The following is a 24,639-nucleotide window of genomic DNA, read 5'->3' as shown; positions in this document are numbered from 1 at the left end:
AAAACCAAAAAAATGGGTGTAGGTTAGTTGGTAATATCTCTGTCATTTGAAACATTTGTACTTCAGGGTCTATATATGTCTTGACTAATTTTGATGAATATTTTGTTATGATGTTCAGATGCTTATGTTATACTCACTGAAATCCTGTGTCCTTTTTCTTTGTGTGCTGTTTCAGTGAATGCCTCGGCCCCACAGACTTTGGATGCGAAGTCAAGTCTAACAATGGCACATGGTAAGTTTCAGCAGAGTCGCAACCATTTCATGTACAGTTTCCTCCCTGAGTTAGATAACTTATTAACTGAAAGTGCTTCTGTGGGGGGTAATTATGCAAACAGAACATTTTGGTGAATGCAAAACAGTTAATAAAACTGCAGTCTTCATATGTTGTGTTACTGCCAACGGATCAGAACTACCCAAGTCATAAATTATAAAATGTTCCGACTGCTGGGCTCACAAGTAGAGACTTTTAACTCTTGAGTGGTACTTTGATCATATGTGATTTTCGGTGGAAAGTAATAGGTATTGGGTAAGAGGGTGACTTTTCTACTAGACCAGCCAACCCACACATGCCACAGGGCATTTGTGATTGTTTTTATAACTTTCAATGTGGCAGCAAGTCACCTTTTTTAAGCAAATAGTTCCAGCGATTGGTTGGGAAAATCTGGACAAGACATGTGATGGAAACCAAAGGACAAAAGTAGGAACCCCTAGATGAAATTGCTGCCAGGACCCAGTTCTTGGACCAGGCCATGGGGTGATAATCATTATGAACATGATCCAGTAGATAGGGTGGATATTTGTAGCCGTATTTTATTTTTATGTAATTAAGGGGCTAATAACAGTTGTATATATATTTCGTCTTTTTGTCTTTTCTAGGGCCGCACCCTCGGCATATGGAGATTCCCTGGCTAGGGTTCGAATTGGAGCTGTAGCCGCCGCCTACACCACAGCCACAGCAACATGAGATCTGAACCACGTCTGTGACCTACTCCACAGCTTGCGGCAACACCGGATCCTTAAGCCACTGAGTGAGGCCAGGGATTGAACCCGCAACCTCATGGTTTCTAGTTGGATTTGTTAATCACTGAGCCACAATGGCAACCCCTGTGGTATACTTTTAATAGGTTGTTTTCCTATGGTCCTGCTGTATAGTAAATGAATTAAGGTGGGAAGAGGACTATCTTTCTCCTGTCTACCTGCAAATGCTTCTGGAACCTAGTCATTACTTCATTCCACTTTTCTTTTTAGCCTTTTAGAAAGACCTACATCCATGGTCAGTTGAATTGGACTTTTTGTCTCCATAAATACTCTGGTCCATCTATCATGGCCATTTGTAATTCTCCTTTATACTCACTGACTCATGAGGTGTTTATTGCCCCCTATTTTTTTCCTAAGATCATATCGGGTGGATCGGTACCCTTGGGCGTGCAACATGTAATGCATAAATTCTCCACATATTGGATGTTATTATTTACAAGTTATTATGTACACGTTACAAAGTTATTATTTGCAAGTAGAACGGACAGGTGGCTGGTTTTTTTCCCTTTGGACCAGGAACAGAGATGACAAGTAGGTTGGACCTATGTAAACTTCCTTATTTTTTTTTTTTTTGTCTTTTTGTCTTTTTGCCTTTTCTAGGGCCGCTCCCGTGGCATATGGAGGTTCCCAGGCTAGGGGTCCAATCGGAGCTGTAGCCGCCAGCCTACACCAGAGCCACAGCAACGCAGGATCCGAGCCGCATCTGCAGCCTACACCACAGCTCACAGCAGTGCCGGATCCTTAACCCACTGAGCAAGGCCAGGGATCGAACCCGCAACCGGGTGGTTTCTAGTCGGATTCGTTAACCACTGTGCCATGATGGGAACTCCTAAACTTTCTTTTCTATTGAATATATAGGAAACTTATCTCTGTCAGTTAATCTCTATTCGCATTATTTATGTCAGGTCTAAAATTTCTCTGTTGCCTCTTTTTTATAGGGTTGATTTTTTTATAAGGCATTGCTGGCAATTTCTTTTTTGTACCTTAACACATGTTTTAGTTTCTTTTTCTTTTTCTCCTTTGTTATTGTTAGTCTGCTATCTGACATTATACGAGGTCCACATCTTCCTTGTTTTATGTCTCTGGTGCCTGATGAAGGACACGTACAGTACATATGTTATGTTGTCTGGGGCTGATTCAGGGGACCTGACAGATCTCTCGGTTCTAGAGCACTGTGTTCCGTGTGGACCTTGCCCTCACTGGGCTGGGGCTTCATGAATCAGCCGTGGCCCCCTTGCTGGCATCTCCTGGGACTGACATGCTCATTTGAAATGCCGGCAAGACCTGGCCCAGGGCCCATGGCCTTGGATCGGGATCAAAGCTGATTTGTGACCATCTCCATGGGCAGGATCGAGGAGGAAGCTCGGCGGGGGCCCACTGCCTGCCCCCACTCCCAGTGGTGGCAGCTTCCCCAGGTGCTGGGGGTGGGGGACAGGGAGGGTTAGTCACATATTGTATAATATTAATTAGTCCAGCTTCCTCTCTCTCTTTCCTTTTGTTCCATCTCAAAGCTTGGTGAGGTTCTTTACCATGAGTATCTCATGATTACTCACCGTCCAAGGTTGGGTCCCCTGGGAAGCATATTGAGGTGAAGGTTTGAAGGTGAGATGGGGGCAGTGCCTCAGACAACGCTTGTGAGAGAAGCAGGATTGGGCATCAAGGGGACACTGATCCCTGATGCAGCTGCGTTGGAGGCCTCAGCAGATCTGGCCAGCAGCTTTAGAGCTGGGGCGGGCACTTCGGAATTTTCCTGGAGTGAGGTGATCAGTTATCAGACGTGGGCTGCCCTGGGGAGGGGGTGCAGGCTTCTCCTCTCAGCTGAGACAAAGCAAAAAGTAGGAGCAAAAGGTGGCAGGAAAGCTCTTGATGTGGATTATTGGTGTGGATGAATCATTTGGCTGAGCCTGGTGTACACAGAGAGATTTGAGGGACATAAGGCTGGTTGAGGTTGTTCATGCCACCATGGAGTGCTGGCCCAAAGCTCTTTGGGTCCTTCTTGTGGCTTTTTCTAGCTGCGGAATGTTCTGGGGCTGGGCATGGCATGGAGAGGTGGGCTGTAGGAAGCTTGGCCTGACCAGTGTGTTCAGAGAATCAGAGCTGGGAGATGGATTGAGGATATTAGACAGAGTCTATGTGAGATTCCGTGCCTAGGAATTGGGACTGTGATGATGAAACAGGAGGAAGCGAATGTGACACTGTTCACTGGGATTGGTTCAGTGGGATCGGTGGAAAGGCTGAAAGGCGAGAGAAGGGTCAGCACATGATGAGCTCAGGTCCTGGGTGGACAGCCATGCCATTCAGAAAATTCCAGAAGGCAAACCCAGCGAGTGTCAACAGGGAGTACCAGGGCTTTGTGGCCAAGAGCCTGGACTTTGGAAGCAGACAGTCTGGATTCACGGTCAACTGATAGAACAGTGGGTTTAACTTTCGTTGTCTGCTGGATGGGGAGAGGATTCTTGGCTATTTCAGTGGGCTGCGTAAGAGCGGCAAGCACCGGCTGAACGATAGCGTCTAGGGTTGGGGTGATGAAATTCAGCAGTGTCAGCCAGTAGAAAAAAGGCTGGCTGAAGATCTGGGGGTCTTTCTTCTGAAGGTAATGGTAGGAGATGACATATGGATTTTTCTGGAAGCTTCTGGCAAGTTCAGAGAGGAGACACAAGCTTCCCTCTGAGAATTCCACCTCTCATCCTGGAGAGGAACTGGGATGTTGGAGGCTAGACCTGTGGCTTATAAAGCATGAGAATGGCGGGCCTTCCCTCCCTACTCGGGACATCAGCTGGCTCATTTTGGGAGCTGGGGTCTGGGCAGCCTCCCTCCCTCCACCTTTGTTATCATAGGAGCCCAGGTTCAGGAATCAGACCTTCCCCACTCTCGGCCCCACTGCAGGAAATGTCAGCGTTTTGACAGTTCATCCTGACGCAAGACATGTCATAGGATTATCCCTGTAATATAGTGATCATAAACATACATATGATGATTTTGCAAGATTTGACAGAACTTCTCAAAAACTTGTTATTTTCATAAAGTACACGATGTAAAATATAAACCATGTGACTTAAAAACATGAAATTAGCTATATTCCTTAGAGCTCCATTTCAGTAGTTAGTAGTAGAATTGTTTATTTGGATACCTTTATTTTTTTAATTGAAGAAATTTTATTGTGGTATAATTGACATTATATTAGTTTCAAGCCCACAACAAAATGATTGGGTATTAGTATGTAGTGAAGAATGATGAGTGCAGTAAGTCTAATTGACATCCATTGCCACACGTAGTTACACATTTTTTTCTTTATTTGTGTAACTTTAAAATCTCGATGCTGGATAACAAATTTGAGAGCACTTTTGGTCAACAGTTTTTTCACACAGGTGGAATTACATGTTCCTCTGTGGGCCCATGTTTATGTCTCAAAGTTCAAGTTGACTTCTATGTACTCATAGGCTGTGCTCCGAAAATTCATTTGAAAGTAGTTTAAAATGCATTTCTCCCCAATGGTCAGTGTCATATGTGTTGATTAGAATGCTGAACAAGCCATAAGAGCTTATTTATAAAATACCCAGATATAATATGTATTTACTTGTATATACCTACAGGGGTATGTATATTTGTATATATTTAAAATAGAGCACCAGAAATACTCTTTAATCAATTAAAAGCCAGACCTTCAAAGCAGGAAGTAGTAAATCTGTGGTAATACATGCAGAGCACTTAGATCTGTGCATGGCCACCCAGTGTGAGCTCTCAGTCATTGGTGGCCACTATGATTCTCCCCTGTCGCCCACCGTGGGGTCTGATGGCAGGATGAAATGATCTCTGTTGTGGGGGTGCAGGTGGAGAGCTCTCTGAGCAGGTGCCCCATGTCAGTCTCCAGGCTAAGGATGAGTGAACCAGGCACCTCCCAAGCCATGCATCTGGTTGCGTTTCCTTCCATGTCTAAAGCCTGCTGAGGGGGTTCCCGTTGTGGATCAGTGGGTTATAAACCCAACTACTATCCATGAGGACATGGATTTGATCCCTGGCCTCTGTGGCTGGACCTTTTGCCCAAACCTTACTTTCTTCATGAAAAAGCTTTCCCTCTGTTGATAGGCTGGGTTTGCTTTATCCATGCTGCCTGCAGGTGTCCTTGTGTGTGCACAGTGACACTTCTCTGGGAAGTCACCCAGAGGCCTCATGTTCCCCAGCTGCTGTTTTGGGGTGGGAGTGGGTAAAGCCCACCTTTATCTGTCATCTCTCTGCAGCCCCACCTTGCTGGCTCTCTGGGAACAGAATGATGGGTTTTTTTTTTTTTTTTTTTTTTTTTGCTTTTTAGGGCTGATGCTGTACCCGCAGAAGTTCCCAGGCTAGGGGTTGAATTGGAGCTGCAGTTAACTACTGGCCTACGCCACAGGCACAGTAACACTGTCAGATCCGAGCTGCGTCTTCAACCTATACCACAGCTCACGGCAATGCCGGATCCTTAACCCACTGAGCGAGGTCAGGGATCAAACCTGCATCCTCATGGATCCTAGTTGGGTTTGTTAACCCCTGAGCCACAAAGGGAACCCCCCAGAATGAGGTCCTGAAACGTGATTTAGAGACACAGAGGTGGATAAGGATGGGTCTCAGTCCTGCTGCTGACCCCAGAACGCCTCCCTTTTACCATTCCTGGTCCTTCCACTCAAAGACTCTGGTGCCAGCAGGAAATGGGTATCCCAGGGCCCTGGAAATTGTTTATGTTTTCATCTTTGGGAATTGAAATACTTTCAATAATTTTCTGCTTAGCCACCCAATCAAGATATTTTATAAGGAAAATATTCTTAGAGATAAGTGAAGACGATCTTTTGTCGTTGTGTCCTTGTGCCTTAAAAAAAAATCATGTCCAGGATTAATTTGATGAAGAAGAAATTCTAACTTAATCATTTAAAAATATTATTTTCTGAGAGTGGAATTAACAGAAAACACGTAGAAAGGGAAGATACCATGGAAGAGTGACCAGCTTTCACTGACTGCCTTACTCTTTTTTCCTAGTAAATTCTTGCTATTTTAGGCATGGTTAAAACACGATGGAACTATATCTGTCAAAGGAACTAATCTTACTCTGCTATTCTCCTGTCTGTGCTGTTCTTATTTTTCCTCATTAATAGAACAGGCATTCTCATCGCACATACTGGAACCAATAGAAGAACTTTCAGAGGAAGAAAAAGGTAACAAAGAACTCGATCAGGATTTTTATCTGCATCCATTACATTTAGGGGCCAAAACCTAAGCCTCAAAAGTACGATGCAGTGGTTTTTAACTTAGTGTATCAAAATTAGGGAAGACATTTAGGTTTGGATTACATTTTCAATCTATGTGTAGTATTCTGTCATCCTCTTCCCTTCATGCACTGTTATATTTTCCCCTGTTTTACTGTTTCTTAGCGTGTGAACAAGAAATTTCCAACCTCTAGCACTAGGAGCTATGTCTAGTCACTTACAATGGAGCATGATAATGTGAGAAAAAAGATTGTACACTTATGTAACTGGGTCACCTTGCTGTACAGAAGAAAATTGATAGAACTCTGTAAACCAGCTATAATGAAAAAAATAAATATAAATATGCTTGATTACAAAAAAAAAAAAAAAGAAATTTCCAACCTCAAGGAACTTGAAAAAAAAAATCTAAGCCTTTATACCAGTGCAGCAATTTTCTGATCAGATAAGTTGACATGCACGTGTCGTGTGCTAGATGATACAAAAATATCTGTATGGCAGAAGTTATTCCTCATGCCCCAACCTATGAAATGAATAGATAAAGTGCCCATTTCAACAAGTATTTTTAATAAGCAAGGAAGGCATAATGTTTAATTTCTGAATGTCCAGAATATCTTCATGGTAGAATCTGGGAGCTGTTACAGGTTTAGGGAAATAATTAAAGTGATTGCTGCCTCCTTTCATTTGGCAGTTCTAAAAATTATTTTCTGTCAACTAATCTTTGAAATTTATGAATATTTATTTACTTTATTAAAAGTATATTCAAATGCTAGACTTATAGATCCTAAAACAGTTATATTTGATCAGTTTATCATAATTTTCTCCTTAGTGATAATAATGCTTTACCGTATTTCACTTCTTCAGGAGAAAGCCAATTGTTAATATTTATATGGGTTCTGGTTTTGCCATTTTTGTTAGGAAGAGAAATAAAATTATATATTCTAATATATCAATTCTTTTTTTTTTTTTTTTTGTCTTTTTGTCATTTCTTGGGCCACTCCTGTGGCATATGGAGGTTCCCAGGCTAGGGGTTAATCGGACCTGTAGCTGCCAGCCTACGCCAGAGCCACAGCAACGCAGGATCCGAGCCGCGTCTGCGACCTACACCACAGCTCACGGCAACGCTGGATCGTTAACCCACTGAGCAAGGGCAGAGATCAAACCCGCAACCTCATGGTTCCTAGTCGGATTTGTTAACCACTGCGCCACGACGGGAACTCCTAATATATCAATTCTTAATATTTGTTATAACTTCTGTGTTCTCTCGACTTTTTCCCAAAAAGTTTTTGTTTTTACAAGGCTACACATTGAGAAGGGATTGTCAGGCGTATCCAAACATCCACATGATGCGTATTTTCATTTAACATGCATGTAACATGCTTTCTCTCTCCTCTATATAATTATCAGGTATTGATATCTGGAACACAAAATCCTTTATTCTCAGAAGAATCTGCGAAATGCATCCGGAGGTTTATAGATAGGGTCCCAATTTTGAAGCTGGAATCTCAGGTCATATAGTTCGCACTTATTTGAAAAATGAGTCCACTAGTTTCCAAGAGGGATCCTGATTTATCCCCTGTCACCAGTTCAGTTCCAGGTTTCGCCTGCTGCATATTCTGCCTGGGCTTCTTTTAGGCGTCTTCCTCGCAGAGGATGGAAGGCATGAGTTAGGGATCATTGACAGCAAACACGATCATTGGCTGTTGCCATATTTTGGGGAACATGTTCAGACGCAGCTCTGGTGGGAGATGGGAGCGTGCTGGGGGCTGCTGAGAACACCCAGGTCCTCACACACCGTCCCAGAAAGCAGTGACCGCCTCCTTCTCGTGCCTCTGTGGAGCCAGCACGCTGATTAATAGCCATCAATAAATTCCTCAGCCTGTGCTAACATTTGCAGACGAGTGTCCGTGCCAAATGTTGGCAGTGGTTTGCAGAAACACTACAGCTTTGACCAAGAAGTAACTTGTACAAGACTATTTCTGCATCTTTACTTCTTGCCAGTTGTGTCGAGACAGACCTGATCTTGCTGTTCTACAGGATGTGAGAATGTGAGGGCCAGGAGGGACCTGAGGGGCTATTTTATTTTTCAGAGACTTGACATATGGGAAATTAGGTGCTTGCTCCATCCAGGTCACTGCGTTTAATTAGTGACAGTGCTGGAACTAAAGTCCAGGTTTTCTGTTTCCGTAACTTCATGCAAAGAACAAAGTGATGGAAGAAAAGCAAAGAGGTCCAGCCTTTGCAGGACTGGCTGGGTGACCTTTGGAATAGTCTCTTTATCTTCCGCTTTTAGAATCTTCATGTAAATAATGAGGAGCTTGAATATTAGATGAACAAGTCCCCTGCAACGCAGAAATTCCATTGTGTTTTGTTTTTTGACTGCTTGCTTTTCTCTCCAGTGATTTTCTTACCATAAGTGGTGTGTCGTTAAGTCTGATGCAGCTGCTCACATGTGTGGGCTGTCATGTGGTAGCCTGGCCATCTGTTTGGGCATGCTTTAGTAATCTTAATTAGAGGAAATGCTGATCTCTGGAATATTTTGCCTTGTTGATTTTGGTGAGCAATACACGCTTAAACTAAAATCGTCAGCTCTGATTGTCTTTCATGTAATTCATTTCACATGTACGTAAAAACTTCATTATTTCTCTTCCTATCTACTCTCCCTTTTTTATCTCACCTCCATCAGCCAGCCCCAGCCTTGTTAGAGTACTTCGTATCAAAGGGTTTCTAATTATTCACAAATGGCTTTCCAAAGAGAGCACCAGCCTATAAAGGGAATTTGAGGATGGAGGGAAATGTTTAGTCTTCGCCTTTTGGGGGAACTCAGACATCAAAATGAACTTGTCACCAGGGTTGGCCAATCAGCAGATGAATTCATTTCGTGCTGTCAGAGGCCCTACAACTCCCCTAAACTGTGGCCAAGCCATTCTGGGCATCATTTGGCCCTGCACATGGCTCCATGTCCTGGGGCCTCTCTTCAGGCTCTGCTTCCTTTTATAGCTGAGATGCTGGCAAAGAATTTATCTTTGCCTAATTGGGACAGGCGGTGCATCTGTTTGAATGGTAGCTCCATGACTTTCAGGGTCTCTCTTGGTGCCTCTTTTTTTACTTTTAGCCCTAGGTAGTTGCAGACTCAATGGCCAACTAGCAGCCAAAGCCAGTGACACAGCCATGGCTGCAGCTAAGCCCTGTAGATTCTGATGGATTCAGTTCCTAGAACAGAAGTGCTTTTTTTTTGCTGGTGGTTTCAGGATATTGTGAAAACATTGGTGGGATAACAACAGCATGAATGCTGAGAATATAAAATTTAAGATTACTTTGGGTTTTTATTCATATAGAATCTTATAAAGTTTCATAATTTAGCACACCACAGGAGCAAAGCATAGAAAGGCATCATCATATAGGATCTTCCCTCCTACTAAATGTACAAATAATAATTTGACTACTTTTGCTTCTGCGAAACTCTTAATTAACGAACAGAAATATTCTTTACTACTGGAATTGAACTAGGATTTAGGAAACACATTAACCGAAAGCATTTTGTTTAAGATCTTCTGCAAATCCATGTGCTGTAAGAACTGGAAAAGTCCATCTACTGAGATGGATGAGGAAGAATGGGGTATCTGTGGGGACCTGTCCATGGCCCCAGACCTAGGCAATGGCATTTGGTGCCACCTTCTTGGGGTGAAATGCTTTTGTCAGGAGAATAGGCTTCGAAATGATAATAGTACCATTGTCCCATTCTCCCAGATCTGCCTTGGATGTTCACTAAGGGTCTGAACTGCCTGGCACTGGGTCTCTTTCCTTGAGCCTTCAGTTTCCGTTGATATAAGGACTTAGCTCTTCAAGGTCATGTAATCATGCCCCTTTCCTCAAACCCTCGTGAACTAGACATTTTTTGGTGGAGAATAAAAGGAATAAGTTCGAAAATATTAGAAGAAACTGGCTTATTTTTTTTCTTTGTAATTATAGTGTTTTTAAACAAAATACACTTTTTTTTTTTTGTGACTGCACCCATGGCATATGGAGGTTCCCAGGCTAGGGGTCGAACCAGAGCTACAGCTGCCGGCCTATGCCACAGCCACAGCAACGCCAGATCCGAGCCATGTCTTCGACCTACACCACAGCTCATGGCAACGCCAGATCCTTAACCCACTGAGTGAGGCCAGGGATCGAACCCTCAACCTCATGGTTCCTAGTTGGATTTGTTTCCTTTGCGCCACGATGGGAACTCCCAAAACACACTTTTCCTAAGACTTGTTAATTTCTTTTTCATTTGGTAAATGTTTCGAGAGGGATAATGATCTTCCCATTTTGAAATTTTATGTGAACTTAACCTCCACTAAATTTATTGTATAAACACGAACTTAATTATTTAAAAGAAATAGGACTTTTTCTTCATTAAGCAATAACTAAATTCTAACTGAATATAGGAGAGATGAGTTTTTCAGGAAGTAGAAAATAATTTTAGGATAAATCATTACACTTCTAAATAATTGTTTTCCATTTTGCTTCTCTAGAGACATAGCTCACATTATTTATCTAGCTATAATTTGATGAAGTGATCAAGAAAAAGTCTTTAAAGATACTGACGTTTTGAAGCAGACTTATAGTTTTTAAAGCTATAGTACTTAAACATTATATACTGTGCTGACTGACTGAAAATATCCAAAAACTTTACAACATTATAAATGCTTGCATGCTGTTTAAAAGTTGTGTTTTGCCCTTTTCTGCTTAGAGGTTTAATGTATTTAATTCCTTTTTAACACATTTTTTAAACCTTATTTCAGGAAGGGAAAATGAACAGAAATTAAATAACAAGATACATTTAAGGAAAGCTTTGAAGAATAACCCTTCCCTCACTAAGCAAATAAGAACAGTCTTGGAGCAGAGTTTGGTGGAAAGACTGGAAACCCTGGGGATTAATGCAGTAAGTTCACTCACTTTGGGAATATTTGCTGTTTTTGTCTTACTTTGTTTTCTAAATAAGGAAGATCAGAGAAGGCGCCATGTCGGTTCTGTTGTATTTGGAGACCAGAGGCTACTCTGACATGATTCATTAAACACTTAGCTGGCATTCACTGTGTGCCTGGCATACTTCAGGGAGCTTTCCAAATATTAACTCATTTAAACAAGCAAACTGATCTCTGGGGTAAGTGACAGTATCAGCTGAACTCTACAGAGGGGTGCAGTCACATGTTAGTGATGAAGGAGCCAGGGTTGGCCTCTAGGCCATTGCAGGGTTGCTTCCATTCTGATGTTAACTCCTAATTATTGCCTATTACAAAATCAAATGAACAAATGAAGAATAAATATCTTGGAAGTTCCCAGTGCGGCTCAGTGGTAACGACCCTGAGTAGGAACCATGAGGATGCAGGTTCGATCCCTGGCCTTGCTCAGTGGGATAAGGATCTGGTGTTGCCCTGAGCTGTGGTGTAGGTGTAGGTCACAGACGTGGCTTGGATCCCGCATTACTGTGGCCGAGGGACAGACTGGCAGCTGTAGCTCTGATTCGAACCCTAGCCTGGGAACTTCCCTGTGCTGCAGGTGTGGCCCTAAACAAACAAACAAAAGGATAAATATCTCTTTATCTAGTTTTCTTCCATCTAGATACCCATCAAATCCAGATGCATTTTCTCAAACCTTTAATTGGGTGTTTTCATCAATGAAGACCTCTGATGACTTTCTTCTTACCAGTGGAGTCACTGTTAAGCCTTTCATTTTGGCCTCAGTCTGCCTTTGTGCTCTCCTCACCCACTCCTTTGCAGCCTTAACCACTGGACATGCCTTGACTGTTTCTGCCCCAGTGCCTGCCTTTCCCCAAAGGTGCTTCCACCTGATCCCATCCGTCTTTCTGGAACACCCGAGTTCCAACTTGTTTCACTCCACCCACCCTTCAGGGCACAGCCCAGCCTCCCTCCTAAGCTTTCTTGGGCCACTGTGGCCTCCACTAGGCTCTCTCCCTGAATCCTCTAGTCCTCGTGGACTCATTTGGTCCTTATTACACACCTCGCATTGTTGGTTAACCAATCAGCCCTAATCAGTCACACACACACCTTCTATGTGCTGGTCCTGAGACCCAGAGCCCAGTGCCCCTAACTGGTCATGTTCCATCATTCACCTGCCTTCTATGTCCCAGTGCCCCGTGAGCGCCTTTGGGAGCCGGGGCCATGTGTGCTCTGTCAGGGTTTCTGCCACTTTCCCTGCAGCAGTGAGGATGAAAGGTTGGCATGGTTCATGTTGACAAATATCCACAAAATGAAAAACATCCCAGGATAATTGATGAACTTGACTTTATTCCTTCAGGATACACGTGGTATTCCAAGTGATCGCTTGAACAGAGTGCTAAGAACCGTGCAATCCACCAGACATGAGCGAGAAAGAAAAATACCCAACATTCAGCAAATTCGAGAACACCTCGAACATCAGGTCAGCTGTAAGATTGAGGAGAGGACACTGCTGTCAACAGGTGAGCCTGTTACCGACTGCCACTTGGTTTCTGCAGATGGGAGCCAAAGAGAACCACCATTTCATAGTTTTAACTGGTTCACAAACTTTGGCATTCATTGGCAACCTTCTCACTAAATCATTAAACACTGGGTTTTAGATGCTGCTTTGACAGTTTAAAAAAAAACTCTAGACCCTCAAGACGGGATTGTTTCAATGCCAGCATAGTCGGTATTGTGGTATTTGCTTCTGCTTTCCACGCACTGGAGAGTGATAAATGACCCTGCTGTTCCAGACAGGTGCAATGCTTCCCAAGTGGATATCCTTTCAGCTGGAGAAGTACCCAGAGCAGCCCACCGTCCTCCCAGAAGCAGGCAGTTGATTAGACAAAGGCCTGTTTTTTCTGATAGGACATCTGTTCCAAAGTAAGTATGTTCAGCCCTAAAATTTTTTTTACTAATATTTGTCTCAGTCAGCTTGGACTTCATAACAAAATACGATAGACTGGGTGGTTCACACAACAGAAATTTTCTACACTTATGGAGGCTAGAAGTCCAAGATCAAGGTGATGGCATAGTCAGGTTTTGGCAAGGATTCTCTTCCAGGGCTTGCAGACGGCCACCTTCTTGCTGTGTCCTCACATGGCGAGAGAGTGAGCCTTGGTCTGTCTCTCTGCCTCTTCTTGTAAGGACACGGATTCCTTCATGTGGGCCCCACCCTCATGACATCATCTAAACATCATCACTTCCCAAAGGCTCCATCTCCAGATACCATCACACCAGGGGTTTGGGCTTCAACATGTGCCTTACAGGGACATTTAGGCCACAGCGATGTTTGACCCAACAGAGAATGACACTTGCAATGCCTTCCTGTCTCTCATTGGCACAGGCAGACCTGTTGCTGCTCACCCTCTAATAAAGCAAAAATCACCAATTCCATAGAAGTTTATTTCAGATGACATTATTCACTCATGCCAGAAGTATTTTTCTGTTGTTTTTAGAGTTAAGAAAAATAGAGAAGATCACTTTCCCAGAAAGTCTTCAACGGCTGCGTGAGTACTGAGGGAGCAGGGGGGAGGTGATTGTAAAGAAATTATTTTCACTGACCAGTCCTTTCATCATGAATGTGTATATTCACTGTGGTAACTAGAGCCATAATTATTAGACATCATATTTAATTTGTGATTCCTTTGTGGCAGCTTTGTTTCTTTATCAGATATTACCTAAGCCAACAGCACTCATCCCTTGTGGCCTCCATTAGCAAGTGGGACCACATCTAAGTCATTTCCATTACCCATCCCACCCCCGCCTAGTGCCCAGTAATTTTCCATAAGCACAATAAATGTGTAATGTTGCTTTTTTACTGGCTGGATCCATAACAGTGCAGCCACCTGAAATTTTAGTGCTCCAGCTCTTTGGGGAAGTCAATAATGGCCCTAGACCTTCTTCTCTTAGGCTCTCGCAGGATACTAAGAATCCTTGCTCAGTCATTCCTTAACTGTGTGCCGCTGATTCAGGTGCTTACCTGCTTTAAGCCTCAGTTTTCCTACCTGTAATAGGGGATGATGCTGCCTTTTTCACAGGATAATTCTACACATGAATTGAGAATGTGTGAAAAGGGCTTGGCCTCAGTGCTTGGCCCTTGTGGGTACTCAGTAAATTGTAGGTATATTATTGTTATTAATTATGAGTAAAACTAATTTTATAACAATTGAACTTCATCATCATTGATTTATTCTGCGATTGATGCTTTCTCTCATTAAGGCATTGGGTATATATAGCAGAGGTAGTAGAAATATAATATAGTGGAGACAATATAAATAATAATAATACATTCTTCTAAAGCACTTTTCATGTACATAACCTCATGGAAAGAGCCTTATTTCATGGGCTGTAGTGTAACTGAACATTGTTTGGAATTTAGGTGCTCAATGAATATTTTTTATTTTTTTATTCTTTTGGCTGCCCCACGACATAAGGAGTTCTCAGGCCAGGGATCAGATCCAAGCTGCAGTTATGACCTAAGCCGCACCAGTGGCAGTGCTGGATCTTTAACCCACTGTGCCAGGCTGGGGATCAAACCCACGGTCCAGCATCCCCAATACACCACCAATCCTATTGCACCACAGCTGGAGCTCCACAATGAATATTTTTTAAATGAAGGAATACCATCAATTTCTGTTTCACTTTAAAATGGGTGATAATTCATGTGATAATACAAATGAAGTGGTGTGTTTATGTACAAGGACTTAGGAGTGTGCATTGTAAAGGTAAGCTATAATTAATGACACTATTTTAAAAGATGGCATAGTTTTATTGTAGACTGAGAAGGTTTTATTTTTTTTTTTCCACTGAGAAAGTTTTTCTTTGGTGTGTAGAAACCCATATAAAGAATATACAAGTTTGGGTTTAGAGGAGTCATGTCATAACTTCAGTCCATTTTGGTAAAATATGCCTTGTGGTTGGGCGGTCAGGATTTGAGATGACTCTTGGGCCTTTTGTGCAAGTCCTGGGCGTGGGCCTGGCCGCCGTCTTGTTCTGTGGCCACACAGGCCTTGGTTACGCTCCCTGGGAAGTTTCCACCACTTTACAGGGTGTATCGTCTGTAAATCCTGCAGCGTATGGCAACAGTGACCCCCGTTTGGGTTTTGATTTGTTTAGGACGCCTCCCTTTAGTTCGGAGGAAGACCTGGACGATGACGACCTCATCCGGGCACACGCCTCCCCAGACTTACTTCAGGTGCTGTCCTCTAAAAGCAACAGGAGCAGCTTAGGAAGGAGTACCACCAAAAGTGACACCGATGGACCGAGGGAAGTGAAATCGAGGATTCTGATATTTCTCCCAAGCCCACAGGTAAGCTTTTATCATTGAAAATCCTTCTGGAAATTTTGTTGACGACAGTGGTTCTCAGCTAGGGGCATCAAGGCCTGGGAACAGGTTGGGGCTGTGACAGGTTGGGGCTAAAAGCTGCTGCCCAAGGGATATGGATTGTGCCTATTTATTAGCAAGTAGTTGATGTTCAAGTGGAAGAAGAGGAAGGGGTTGGGGAAGCCTGGGTGTACTAGTGACAAATGCAAGGGCTGCTGTCAGGAAGTACCACACCAAGTGGCTTAAACAACAGAAACTGTCTCACAGGAGCTGGAAGGACACAATCCAGGTGGCAAGGCTGGTTCTTTCCGAGGGCTGTGAGGACAGGATCTGCTCTGTGCCTCTGTCCCTAGCTTCTAGATAGATGGCTCTCTTTGAACCTGTCACATTGACTTTCTCTGTGCGTGCATCTGTGCCCAAATTTCCTGTTTTTATAAGGACACCAGTCATGTTGGATCAGGGTCTACCCTAGGGACCTCACCTTAACTTGAGTACCTCTTTAAAGGTTCTTTCTCCAAATAAGGTCCCATTCTGAGTACTGGGGGTAAGGACTCCACCATATGCACTTGGGACACAATTCAGTTCCTACCACTGGGTCATTATAACTGCTTTTCTAATACACTGTGTTGCCCTTTGGAGATTTGGCAACCCTAAAAGTCCAAGTCTATAACTCTGATAATTTGCTGAGAAGTGAGCCAGAAGGGTGCTTTTTGGAGCCATACCTGTGGCATATAGAGGTTCCAGGGTTAGGAGTCAAATCAGAGATGCAGTTGCCAGCCTATACCATAGCAACATCAGATCCAAGCTACATCTGTGACATATACCACAGCCACAGTGAGGCCAGGGATTGAACCTGCATCCTCATGGATACTAGTCAGGTTCGTTACCACTGAGCCACAACGGGAACTCCTGAAGGGTCATTTTTTAAATAAATTCTGTTTAATGCAATTAAAAATTATATATTTAAACATATCAGGTATAGTTGATTTTTAAAAAAATTTTATTTTATATAATTGTATATAGATTGTATTTATATAATTTATATATACCATGTATTTATATACTTATGTAAAATATAACATTTAAACATAATTTTTTTTGAAAATACCACTATCCCATTCATGCAGGCTGCTTCACTGAAATTAAAGTTTCTCATCACGTACTTGAATGAGATCATCCATCTTTGACTTAAAATTAAAACTTTGTTCTAGTCGAGAGGGTTACGATTTTTTAAAAGGAATTATGTGCAAAGCTCAGAGTTGCTTGTAAAGTTATTTTGGAACTGAAGATAAATTTTTTTTTTTAAACTTTACCTTTTTTCTGTCGGCCCTATAGAAACCTCCATTAAAATATTAACCGGAAAAGTTGAAAAGACGGTTTCAAATCATAGAAATGTGAACAAGCCAGTCGGTGGGATTCATGTTGCTGAGGCATTCATCAAGAAAGAACTAAACGAAGATGTAAAGGTGAAGTCACTTTTACTTGCTAAACGTATATAAGTTCATCTTTTAATGAATATATCTTAATAATTGTACTTTTGTAGTGAAATACAAGACAAATATAGTTATTTGGTATAGTAGAGGTTGAGATTTTTATCTTATTTTTAGTACTGTGTTTCTTTCCCTCCCATAGAAACAAAGATATCAGAAAGATAATTGGTAATAATAATGCTTATCAAGGTTTACAATAATGCATATGCTTATCAAGCTTTACAGATTTTAAACATTCTGTCGTATGTATTATCTGATGCTTACATTAGGTAGCTTGTTCACAGAAACTTGGGACTGACGGGAATCCAGGGGGCTTCAGATCTGAGTCCGGGAACCTTTCTGCCACCAGTGGCATGACCTGGAAGTAAAGAAGGGACTTTCCAGGGTGCACCCCCACTAGGGACCCGGAGTCTGTGACCCGAGCCAAGCGCAGAGCGAAGCTCTTCTCCCCAAGCGAGGAGAGGCCCTGACGCTGCAGGCGCTTCCGGTTCCGCATCAGGCACCGGAAGTGCATCTGTAGATGGAGATCCAGGCTCTTAGGTGTTGACCGGGTCGGCCAATAGTAGTTGTTTTTTTCTTAGTTTTTCACTTGAATTAGATGTAATTCTTCCCCTGCTCATCTGAAATCCAGAGCATTTTACCAAACTAGTTTCATAAATTAGTGTCGTTCGTGTCAAACAAGCCAAAGATGACAAGAAGTCACGTCAGTCAAGCGAGAGCAGAGGTGTCTTTCCTGGAAGGGGCGCCATAGGTACACGCGCTCCTTGGCATCAGGGGCATTTCCTGAGGACCTTCGTGTGATGTCTCCTGCCAGTCATGTCTTACTTTCAGGAGCAAGAGCCCCAGAGCCAGCCTTGGCTTCGCCTTGGAGAGCATCCTGACTTGAGTTCTACAACTTAGTGTTTCTGAAACTTTCTAAGTTCATGATTGCTGAGTAGGAAACATACCTTTCCACAGCAAGAAACAAAAAAGAGGTGGTTCCCTCTTCTTTCAAGCACGGATTTCCAAATCCGTTTTACTGCCCTCCAGAGGTGACCAAATGACCAGATGGGGGATTCTCTGAGACTCCCAACGTAATCACTTAATGCCAGTGGCCCAGTCTGACCAACAAAGTGATTGAGGGGTTGTAACATGCACTGTTTCTTTAGAAATCACTCATTATTCTCCATGTGTTTTTTTGTTTTTTGTTTTTTTCCAGTGTGTAGATGTGGAAGACGATGACTGGGACATATCATCCTTAGAGGAAGAAAAATCTTTGGGGATGAAAATTGGGAGAGAACAGAAGGATCCTCTGCCTATGAAGAATGAGTCAAATTATGCTCAAGTGCCAAGTGCCTGGGGTGCAACTAACCTGAAAGGGCCAAAAGGAGGTTTGCTGCTTTGGTGTCTAACAAAAGCTTTTATAAATATCTAATTAAGTTAATGCTAATATATTTTCAGACAAAAACATTCTGTTGGCATAACCAAGATCTTGATGCTTTATAAGGACAGAATATGAACAACTTATATTTACTAATTTAAATTTAAATTTTAGGTCTAATCTTTTGTCTTTAAATTTAGCATTTTTTTTTTTAAAAAAAAGCCCATAGAAATCTTCTCTTCATGTAGTTGCCTCGTAGAAATTTGAATTTCTGATCATATGTCTAAACGAAGCCATTTTTTCCTGCCTGTTTTCCTGTTTCCATCTGTTTACATATTAAATATTTTTTCTTTTTCTTCCAAGGAAGATTTCTCTTGTAGCATTATAGCCAGTGGGATGAATGACAGTGCAACCCTTTCACTGCACTTGTGCTCATCCACCTAATTATCTCTCAACTCAATTTTTTAAATCAGAAAATGTCATTTGTATTTGTTTAAAGCAGAGTAACTGTCCCTGCCACCTCCCCACCTGCAATGCCTTCTCCCAGCCATTCTGCCTCGGTGTGTCCCATGAGCTGTGCCTCTGAGTAAGGAGCTCAGCCCCTGTATCTAAATCAGTTGACTTTAGACGTGAACTGTTGATGTCCTGCTAAGACAGAGGAGGATCTGGCTCTTTTCCCACTGCCTGCACCGCTCATGCCCCATCTTCAGTACTTTTGTTCCCCTATCTGTAGCTTTCAGTGAATACATCCACACCTCTACACTTGCCCTTTCCATTTGCAGGGATCTCCTGCCCTCCTCCCCCACTACAGGGGATGAGCCATTGCTGCCTCTGCCCTTCCCTTGGCCTCCTCTCTCCACCATGTCAGTCATAACTTTGACCTTCTGCTCTGTCACCATCTGAAGTTTTCTGTGCTGTGTCTAATCATTGAAAAAGCAAGAGACGTGTTTACATTACGGTGACTCTGTAAGGACACAGGGCCAAGAGGATACCCCGAGGACGTTGCCTTCCTCTTTCCCAATGCCATGACCCCATGCCTCTCAAAGAAAACATTTCTAGAGTCATACTCGGTGGAATCCTCTGCCCTGTACTATTTCAGTGGCTCAAGGCACTTATGAATTAACTTCATAAGCTTAAGCTCATCTACCCTAGAAAAAAATTCCTCCTCGTCTTGTTAATTTTATCATCTTTTACCACTGTCAGCCTCCAGGCCCTGAGCTGAATGCAGGGAGGGAGAGGCCAGCAGAAGCTTCCTTGCAAAGGCCCCGTGAGGCTCCCCTAGAGACCTGGCTGTCCCGTGGTTGGATTGTCAGCAGCCACCTGCACAGCTTGTGGGAGCTGGGGGTGGAGCCTCAGATACCAAGGGACAAATTACAGTATGAGGTTGTCGATTTTTACAGACTAGACCATGTGCTTATTTAATCACTGCCCCCCCCCGCCCCCGTCTCCCTCCCTCCGCAGGACTTCAGGATGAATCCAGCACCGTGAAAAGCAGCTTAGTAACTGTGACTGATTGGAGTGACTCTTCAGACGTATAACTGTCCCCCTGGGCCTCAGAAGGTCCTGCTAGATGCCAGCAGTATTCCAGTCTCGCACTGTTTCCGTTCCCGGCCTGTGCAACGCAAATGCTCCTGCCCGGCAGTATTTCCCACAATAACAAGGAAGCTGGCTCGCGAAGAACAAGAGTCTCTTTAATGGCACCTAATACAATTTTGAAAAACAAATTGTCAACAGTATTTTGAAGCATATAAAGGTGTTTGAGACTGCTGCTGCTTAAAAATAACGTGTCGCTGAAGTCATAAAAATTTTTTTCTTCAGAACGGTACTCTAGTGTTTAAGTGTATTTTTTTCAACTAATTTTTAAGTGAATTTTTTTTTTTAAACTTATAGCTGGTTTTGGTTTGAATTAAAACTTTTTTTTTTTCAGTGTTTCTTGAGGACATTGTCACATTGGAAGCATTTTATAAAATTCTGTTAGTATCCTTAAAATTATATTAGTAGCATCTGTGAAATCTTAAAGAGTTGATTGCTTAATTTTCATATAGAAGTAAGTTTAGAGTTATAAATATATAGCTAGGCCCATGTTAACATGGTACATTTTCCAGAAGTACCTTTTCCATATGCAGTTTTGAGCCATTCTATGCATGTTGTTTCTTGTTAAATAGTTACTTTAGAACTTTAAATACTATTTCTGCAGCATAATCTTTACCTTGGATATTTTATGAATAATATGTAGCTATTTTAAATGTCAATTTATGAGACTATGACTAGAACACATTGAGTCAATACTGAATTCATATGTTGTCTGTAGTTTTTTTTTTTTTCCAATTTTTTAAACATGCTCAACGGTATTATAAAATACCTCAAAACCAATTTAGTTCTATTCTTAACAGTGACATTGTCAACAGTCAAAAAGTTCATATAAACTGGTTTTTTTGCATTTTTTAATATTTTGTGGTACTATTATACTCTGTTAAAAAAGAGGGAAAAAAAGTAACATTTAAACTAAATGGTTTGTTGGGTTTTGGATCTTTCTTCATTTTGTCAACCTTTCAAGTAAAGCCCTCCATGACATCCTTGTGACTGTGGCTGAGTTATTAGATTTCCGAGTTAGACCGACCTCATTAGAGGATTTAAGCTTGCCCTGGTAGCTATGCCATGTAACACTGAACTAAAAACAATTTTTTATCTGTTTCTGCCCCATAGGTCCTTTTTACTTGCGTCCACTGTCTTTTAAAAACTTCCCACAGGAGTTCCCATCGTGTCTCAGTGGTTAACGAATCCGACTAGGAACCATGAGGTTGTGGGTTCAATCCCTGGCCTTGCTCAGTGGGTTAAGGATCCTGCATTGCTGTGGCTCTGGCGTAGGCCGGCAGCAACAGCTCTGATTCGACCCCTAGCCAGGGAACCTCCACATGCCGCGGGAAGCAGCCCAAGAAAGGGCAAAAAGACACACACACAACAAAACCCGAAAAAACAAAAACTTCCCACAAAGGCCATGTTATGCAGATGTACCCACTTGATCATGTTTCTAAAATCTGTAGTAAACATTGAATTAAATCTTCACTGTAGGAAAACAAAGATGAGTTGCCTACACCACCACCTAAGAAGACACCTAGGTCCCTGCAGTCACTCACTCATTCCAGAGATCTGTGGAGCTACTTAACTTTTTAAGATGCATTATTAGTTCACTTAACTAGAAAAACTTTGAGATGTAGTTATTATAATCTTCATCTTAAAGATGTGAAAAACAGAGTTGTACGTACATAATTTTAAACACACACAAAACCCTGCCCACCCCTGTATACCGGCCTCTAGCACCTAATCTCCCTCCCTGGTTTTCAATTCACTTATATCCCTAAAAGGTATTCAAGTATTGTCATGGTCTGGGAAGAAAACATACAGGGATTTCCTGTCTTGGCTCAGCAAGTTATGAGCCTGACCTGTGTCCATGAGGATGCAGGTTTGATCCGTGGCCTCGCTCAGTGGGTTAAGGATCCTGTGGTGTAGGCCGGCAGTTGCAGGTCTGACCCCTAGCCTGGGAACTTCCATATGCTGCAGGTGCAGCCCTAAAAAGCAAAAGAAAATATACACGTATATATGTACAGGTAATAAACGTGTTCCTTTTCTTTCATCGAGCATTTGCAAACAATGCCATTTTCCTCTTTAAGTCTTTCACGCTTCAGGAAAATGTTACGGTCACTCATGCTGTGATTGGTATTGGAAAGTGTCTGACTCACAGATGACACAAATACCAGTTCTTATCCAAAACTTCAAACTGTCTATTTCACCCTAGACTGCCTCAGTTCAAAGTCCTGGGTCTGTCCCTTGCTGTGTCAAGTTACTTCAACTCTGGTTTCCTTTCCGCCTCTGCCAGTTCAGCTTCCCGCAGTTCTTACTTCAGAGGCTGCTGTGAGGATGGAGCGAGTGAGAGCAGGTGGAGGGTTTAGAAAAGCGCTGGGCACACACCTACCGAGATAACTACTAACCCTGATGGGCATCAGGTAAAAGGACTGATGGGGTCTGGAAATAAAACACCGTCTCTGGTCAGAGAGCACTGGAGCAACTTACATGCCTTGAAAGATGCGATGTCTTGCCATTACCAGTTAGTTCCACATACGTGACCCGAGCGACATGCCAGGACTTGGCCCATTGTTTCTGAGGGAGGCAGGTCCCACGTGGCTCCAGGCCTTCTTCTGCGGGCCTCAAGGTCAGTCACGACTAGCATCTCTGGCTCGGTCCTTGCTGATGCCCCACCCCAGGATCTGCTTTCTGCATCAGAGAGCCCTGGGCAGTTATTGAAGGCGGATGTGCCAGGTAATGGGGCAACAGCATCTAGGCCCCCTCAGCCCTGCCTGGAGCAGCTGTTGAGAAATACAGCAGTGACAGCTCTAAGAAACTAGAAGTCAGCTCTACACAATGAGTAAGTGTCCATTCACCCCCAAACATCTCTTGAGGAATAGTTTTAGGTCACCCCCACATTGTTTACAAGACACCACTCCTTATACACCTTCTGTTTAATACACGAAGGAAAAGAAACATAAACATGGGAACAAAGACTGCAAAGTCTGAAAGCTTAAGAAGGCTCTATGATGACAACGTCTGTAATCGTTGGTACTGCGTACATTACAGGTTCTGCGGATGTATAAAATATATACAAATCCTGTAAATAGCCTGTTTATTTGTTATAGAAAGCCACAACAGAAAGTGATTAGTATGTAACTATGTAAGAACATTTACATCCATGCAATCAACAAATTCTTCACATTCGCATTTGAAAAATAGTTTTTTCGAGTGTTAATTACAGGAGGGCCTTGAGGGGATCATTCTGTGAACAGTTCACGTTTCTAACAAGCTCAAGACACAGCTTGCGGCAGTGCTCTTCTTAGACGTAAGCATTTTTGTCAAACTGTTTGGAAGGGTTTGTGGTTTTCAGATCTCCTCCTCCTCCTCCGTGATACTTTGTCCGAGAAGACATGACAGATGTGGCCCCATTGTATGTGTATCCCATTCTGAAAGGCAAGACACAGTTTGGAGGTTTGTCTTTTACGTGCAGGGCAAACAAATATGGGAAGAAACTGTCTTCCCTCTATTTCTGTCGTAGCGGAGTTTGTTTTTCTCTGATTACTTTCAGCTTTCTTCCCTCCCCTCTCTCGCCCCAAGAAATAGTTCAGTGTCATTTCTGAATAGTTGCTGTGACCAAGGGACTCTGCAGAGGAAATGCATGGCTTCTTTTCTTGTTCAGTTTTTCTCCTTCAAAAGTATTATTTAAAACTCATCTTCCTGGAACTTAGGAGACAGTGATGCCATTTATCTGCAATTTCTGCCTATATGAAAATCAGGAGGCCAAAGTGAAGAATATGCCTCCATAGTTAGACCCAGATTTTAACTTAAAGCAATAGCTTTGGAATGTTAACAACAACAACCTCTTTAAAAAAAAAATTAACTATAATTATCTATATTCTATTCATTATAGCATTTACTCTATTTAATTTTATATTTATTATGTAATCCTAACCTTTCCCAAGTCTGGGTTTTTAAAACATCTTATGTAGCTGACTTACCAAGTTGTGTTAGTTTCTGCTGCACCGCAAAGTGCCAGTTCTGGGTTTTTGAGGTTTCTAAGAATTATCTGACCTACCTATAACTTGTCCCATATGTAACAATTTAGAATAGTATTGTCTTTTTTAACAGGTCATTTCTGTCTCTTGTTCATACCTGGGTTTTTTGTTGTTGTCAGATATTGAAAAGCAAAATATGACACCACCAATTATGCAGAGTGAGGCTCCTGCCCATCCAATAAACAGAGCAGCTCCTAATTCATACCTGTGAGAAAGCATCACACGAGTATTAAAGTTTATTTGGGGAGTAAACAGCATTAACACTACTAGCCAGCCCTCACTAAATGTTCATTACACATTTTTGCTCTCAGAGCTTGTACAGGAAGTAATAACACCTGTATCTGAGTAGTGCTTTAAACTTTTCTCAAAGTATTTTTACATCCATTATTTGACTATATCTCCCCAACATCCCAAAAGAATGATGAAGGGACCCCTGCGGACAAAGCAGAAGTAGTCAGCTGGAGCTGGGGCCTCCTGGGTCAGCCAGCATCTTTTCTCTGGGCTCTGCCTGAAGCTGACAAAGCCTTCCATCTATTTAGTCTGTCACAGAGGGTAAATTATTTAGGCATGGAGTTCCCGTCGTG

General features: G+C 42.5%; 2 protein-coding genes across 4 annotated transcripts in view; one reads left to right on the top strand and one right to left on the bottom strand.

Moving 5' to 3' along the window:
* Nucleotides 1-21,010, top strand: part of DZIP1 (DAZ interacting zinc finger protein 1) — a 57,292-nt gene extending 36,282 nt beyond the window's left edge. The window contains 11 exon segments of the mRNA XM_021065790.1: nucleotides 176-232; nucleotides 6,162-6,221; nucleotides 11,060-11,199; nucleotides 12,576-12,738; nucleotides 13,012-13,141; nucleotides 13,717-13,767; nucleotides 15,377-15,513; nucleotides 15,516-15,569; nucleotides 16,920-17,050; nucleotides 18,273-18,444; nucleotides 19,896-21,010. Of these exon segments, the coding sequence (XP_020921449.1) occupies nucleotides 176-232; nucleotides 6,162-6,221; nucleotides 11,060-11,199; nucleotides 12,576-12,738; nucleotides 13,012-13,141; nucleotides 13,717-13,767; nucleotides 15,377-15,513; nucleotides 15,516-15,569; nucleotides 16,920-17,050; nucleotides 18,273-18,444; nucleotides 19,896-19,972 (1,172 nt within the window). The 3' untranslated portion in view covers nucleotides 19,973-21,010.
* The window catches only part of CLDN10 (claudin 10), a 117,297-nt gene continuing 115,668 nt past the window's right edge, over nucleotides 23,011-24,639 (bottom strand). For 2 of the 3 annotated variants that reach the window (XM_021065094.1, XM_021065095.1), the window contains exons 4-5: nucleotides 24,153-24,260; nucleotides 23,176-23,446 (exon numbers count right to left, since the gene is read on the bottom strand). In XM_021065094.1, coding sequence (XP_020920753.1) covers nucleotides 23,320-23,446; nucleotides 24,153-24,260 — 235 coding nt within the window. In that variant the 3' untranslated portion in view covers nucleotides 23,176-23,319. 3 annotated transcript variants of the gene reach the window in all.

The sequence above is a fragment of the Sus scrofa genome, chromosome 11 (genome assembly GCF_000003025.6).
Source record: "Sus scrofa isolate TJ Tabasco breed Duroc chromosome 11, Sscrofa11.1, whole genome shotgun sequence".
Taxonomy (NCBI): Eukaryota; Metazoa; Chordata; class Mammalia; order Artiodactyla; family Suidae; genus Sus; species Sus scrofa.
The sequence above is the reverse complement of the archived record's forward strand: the minus strand, read 5'-3'. Positions and strand labels throughout refer to the sequence as shown.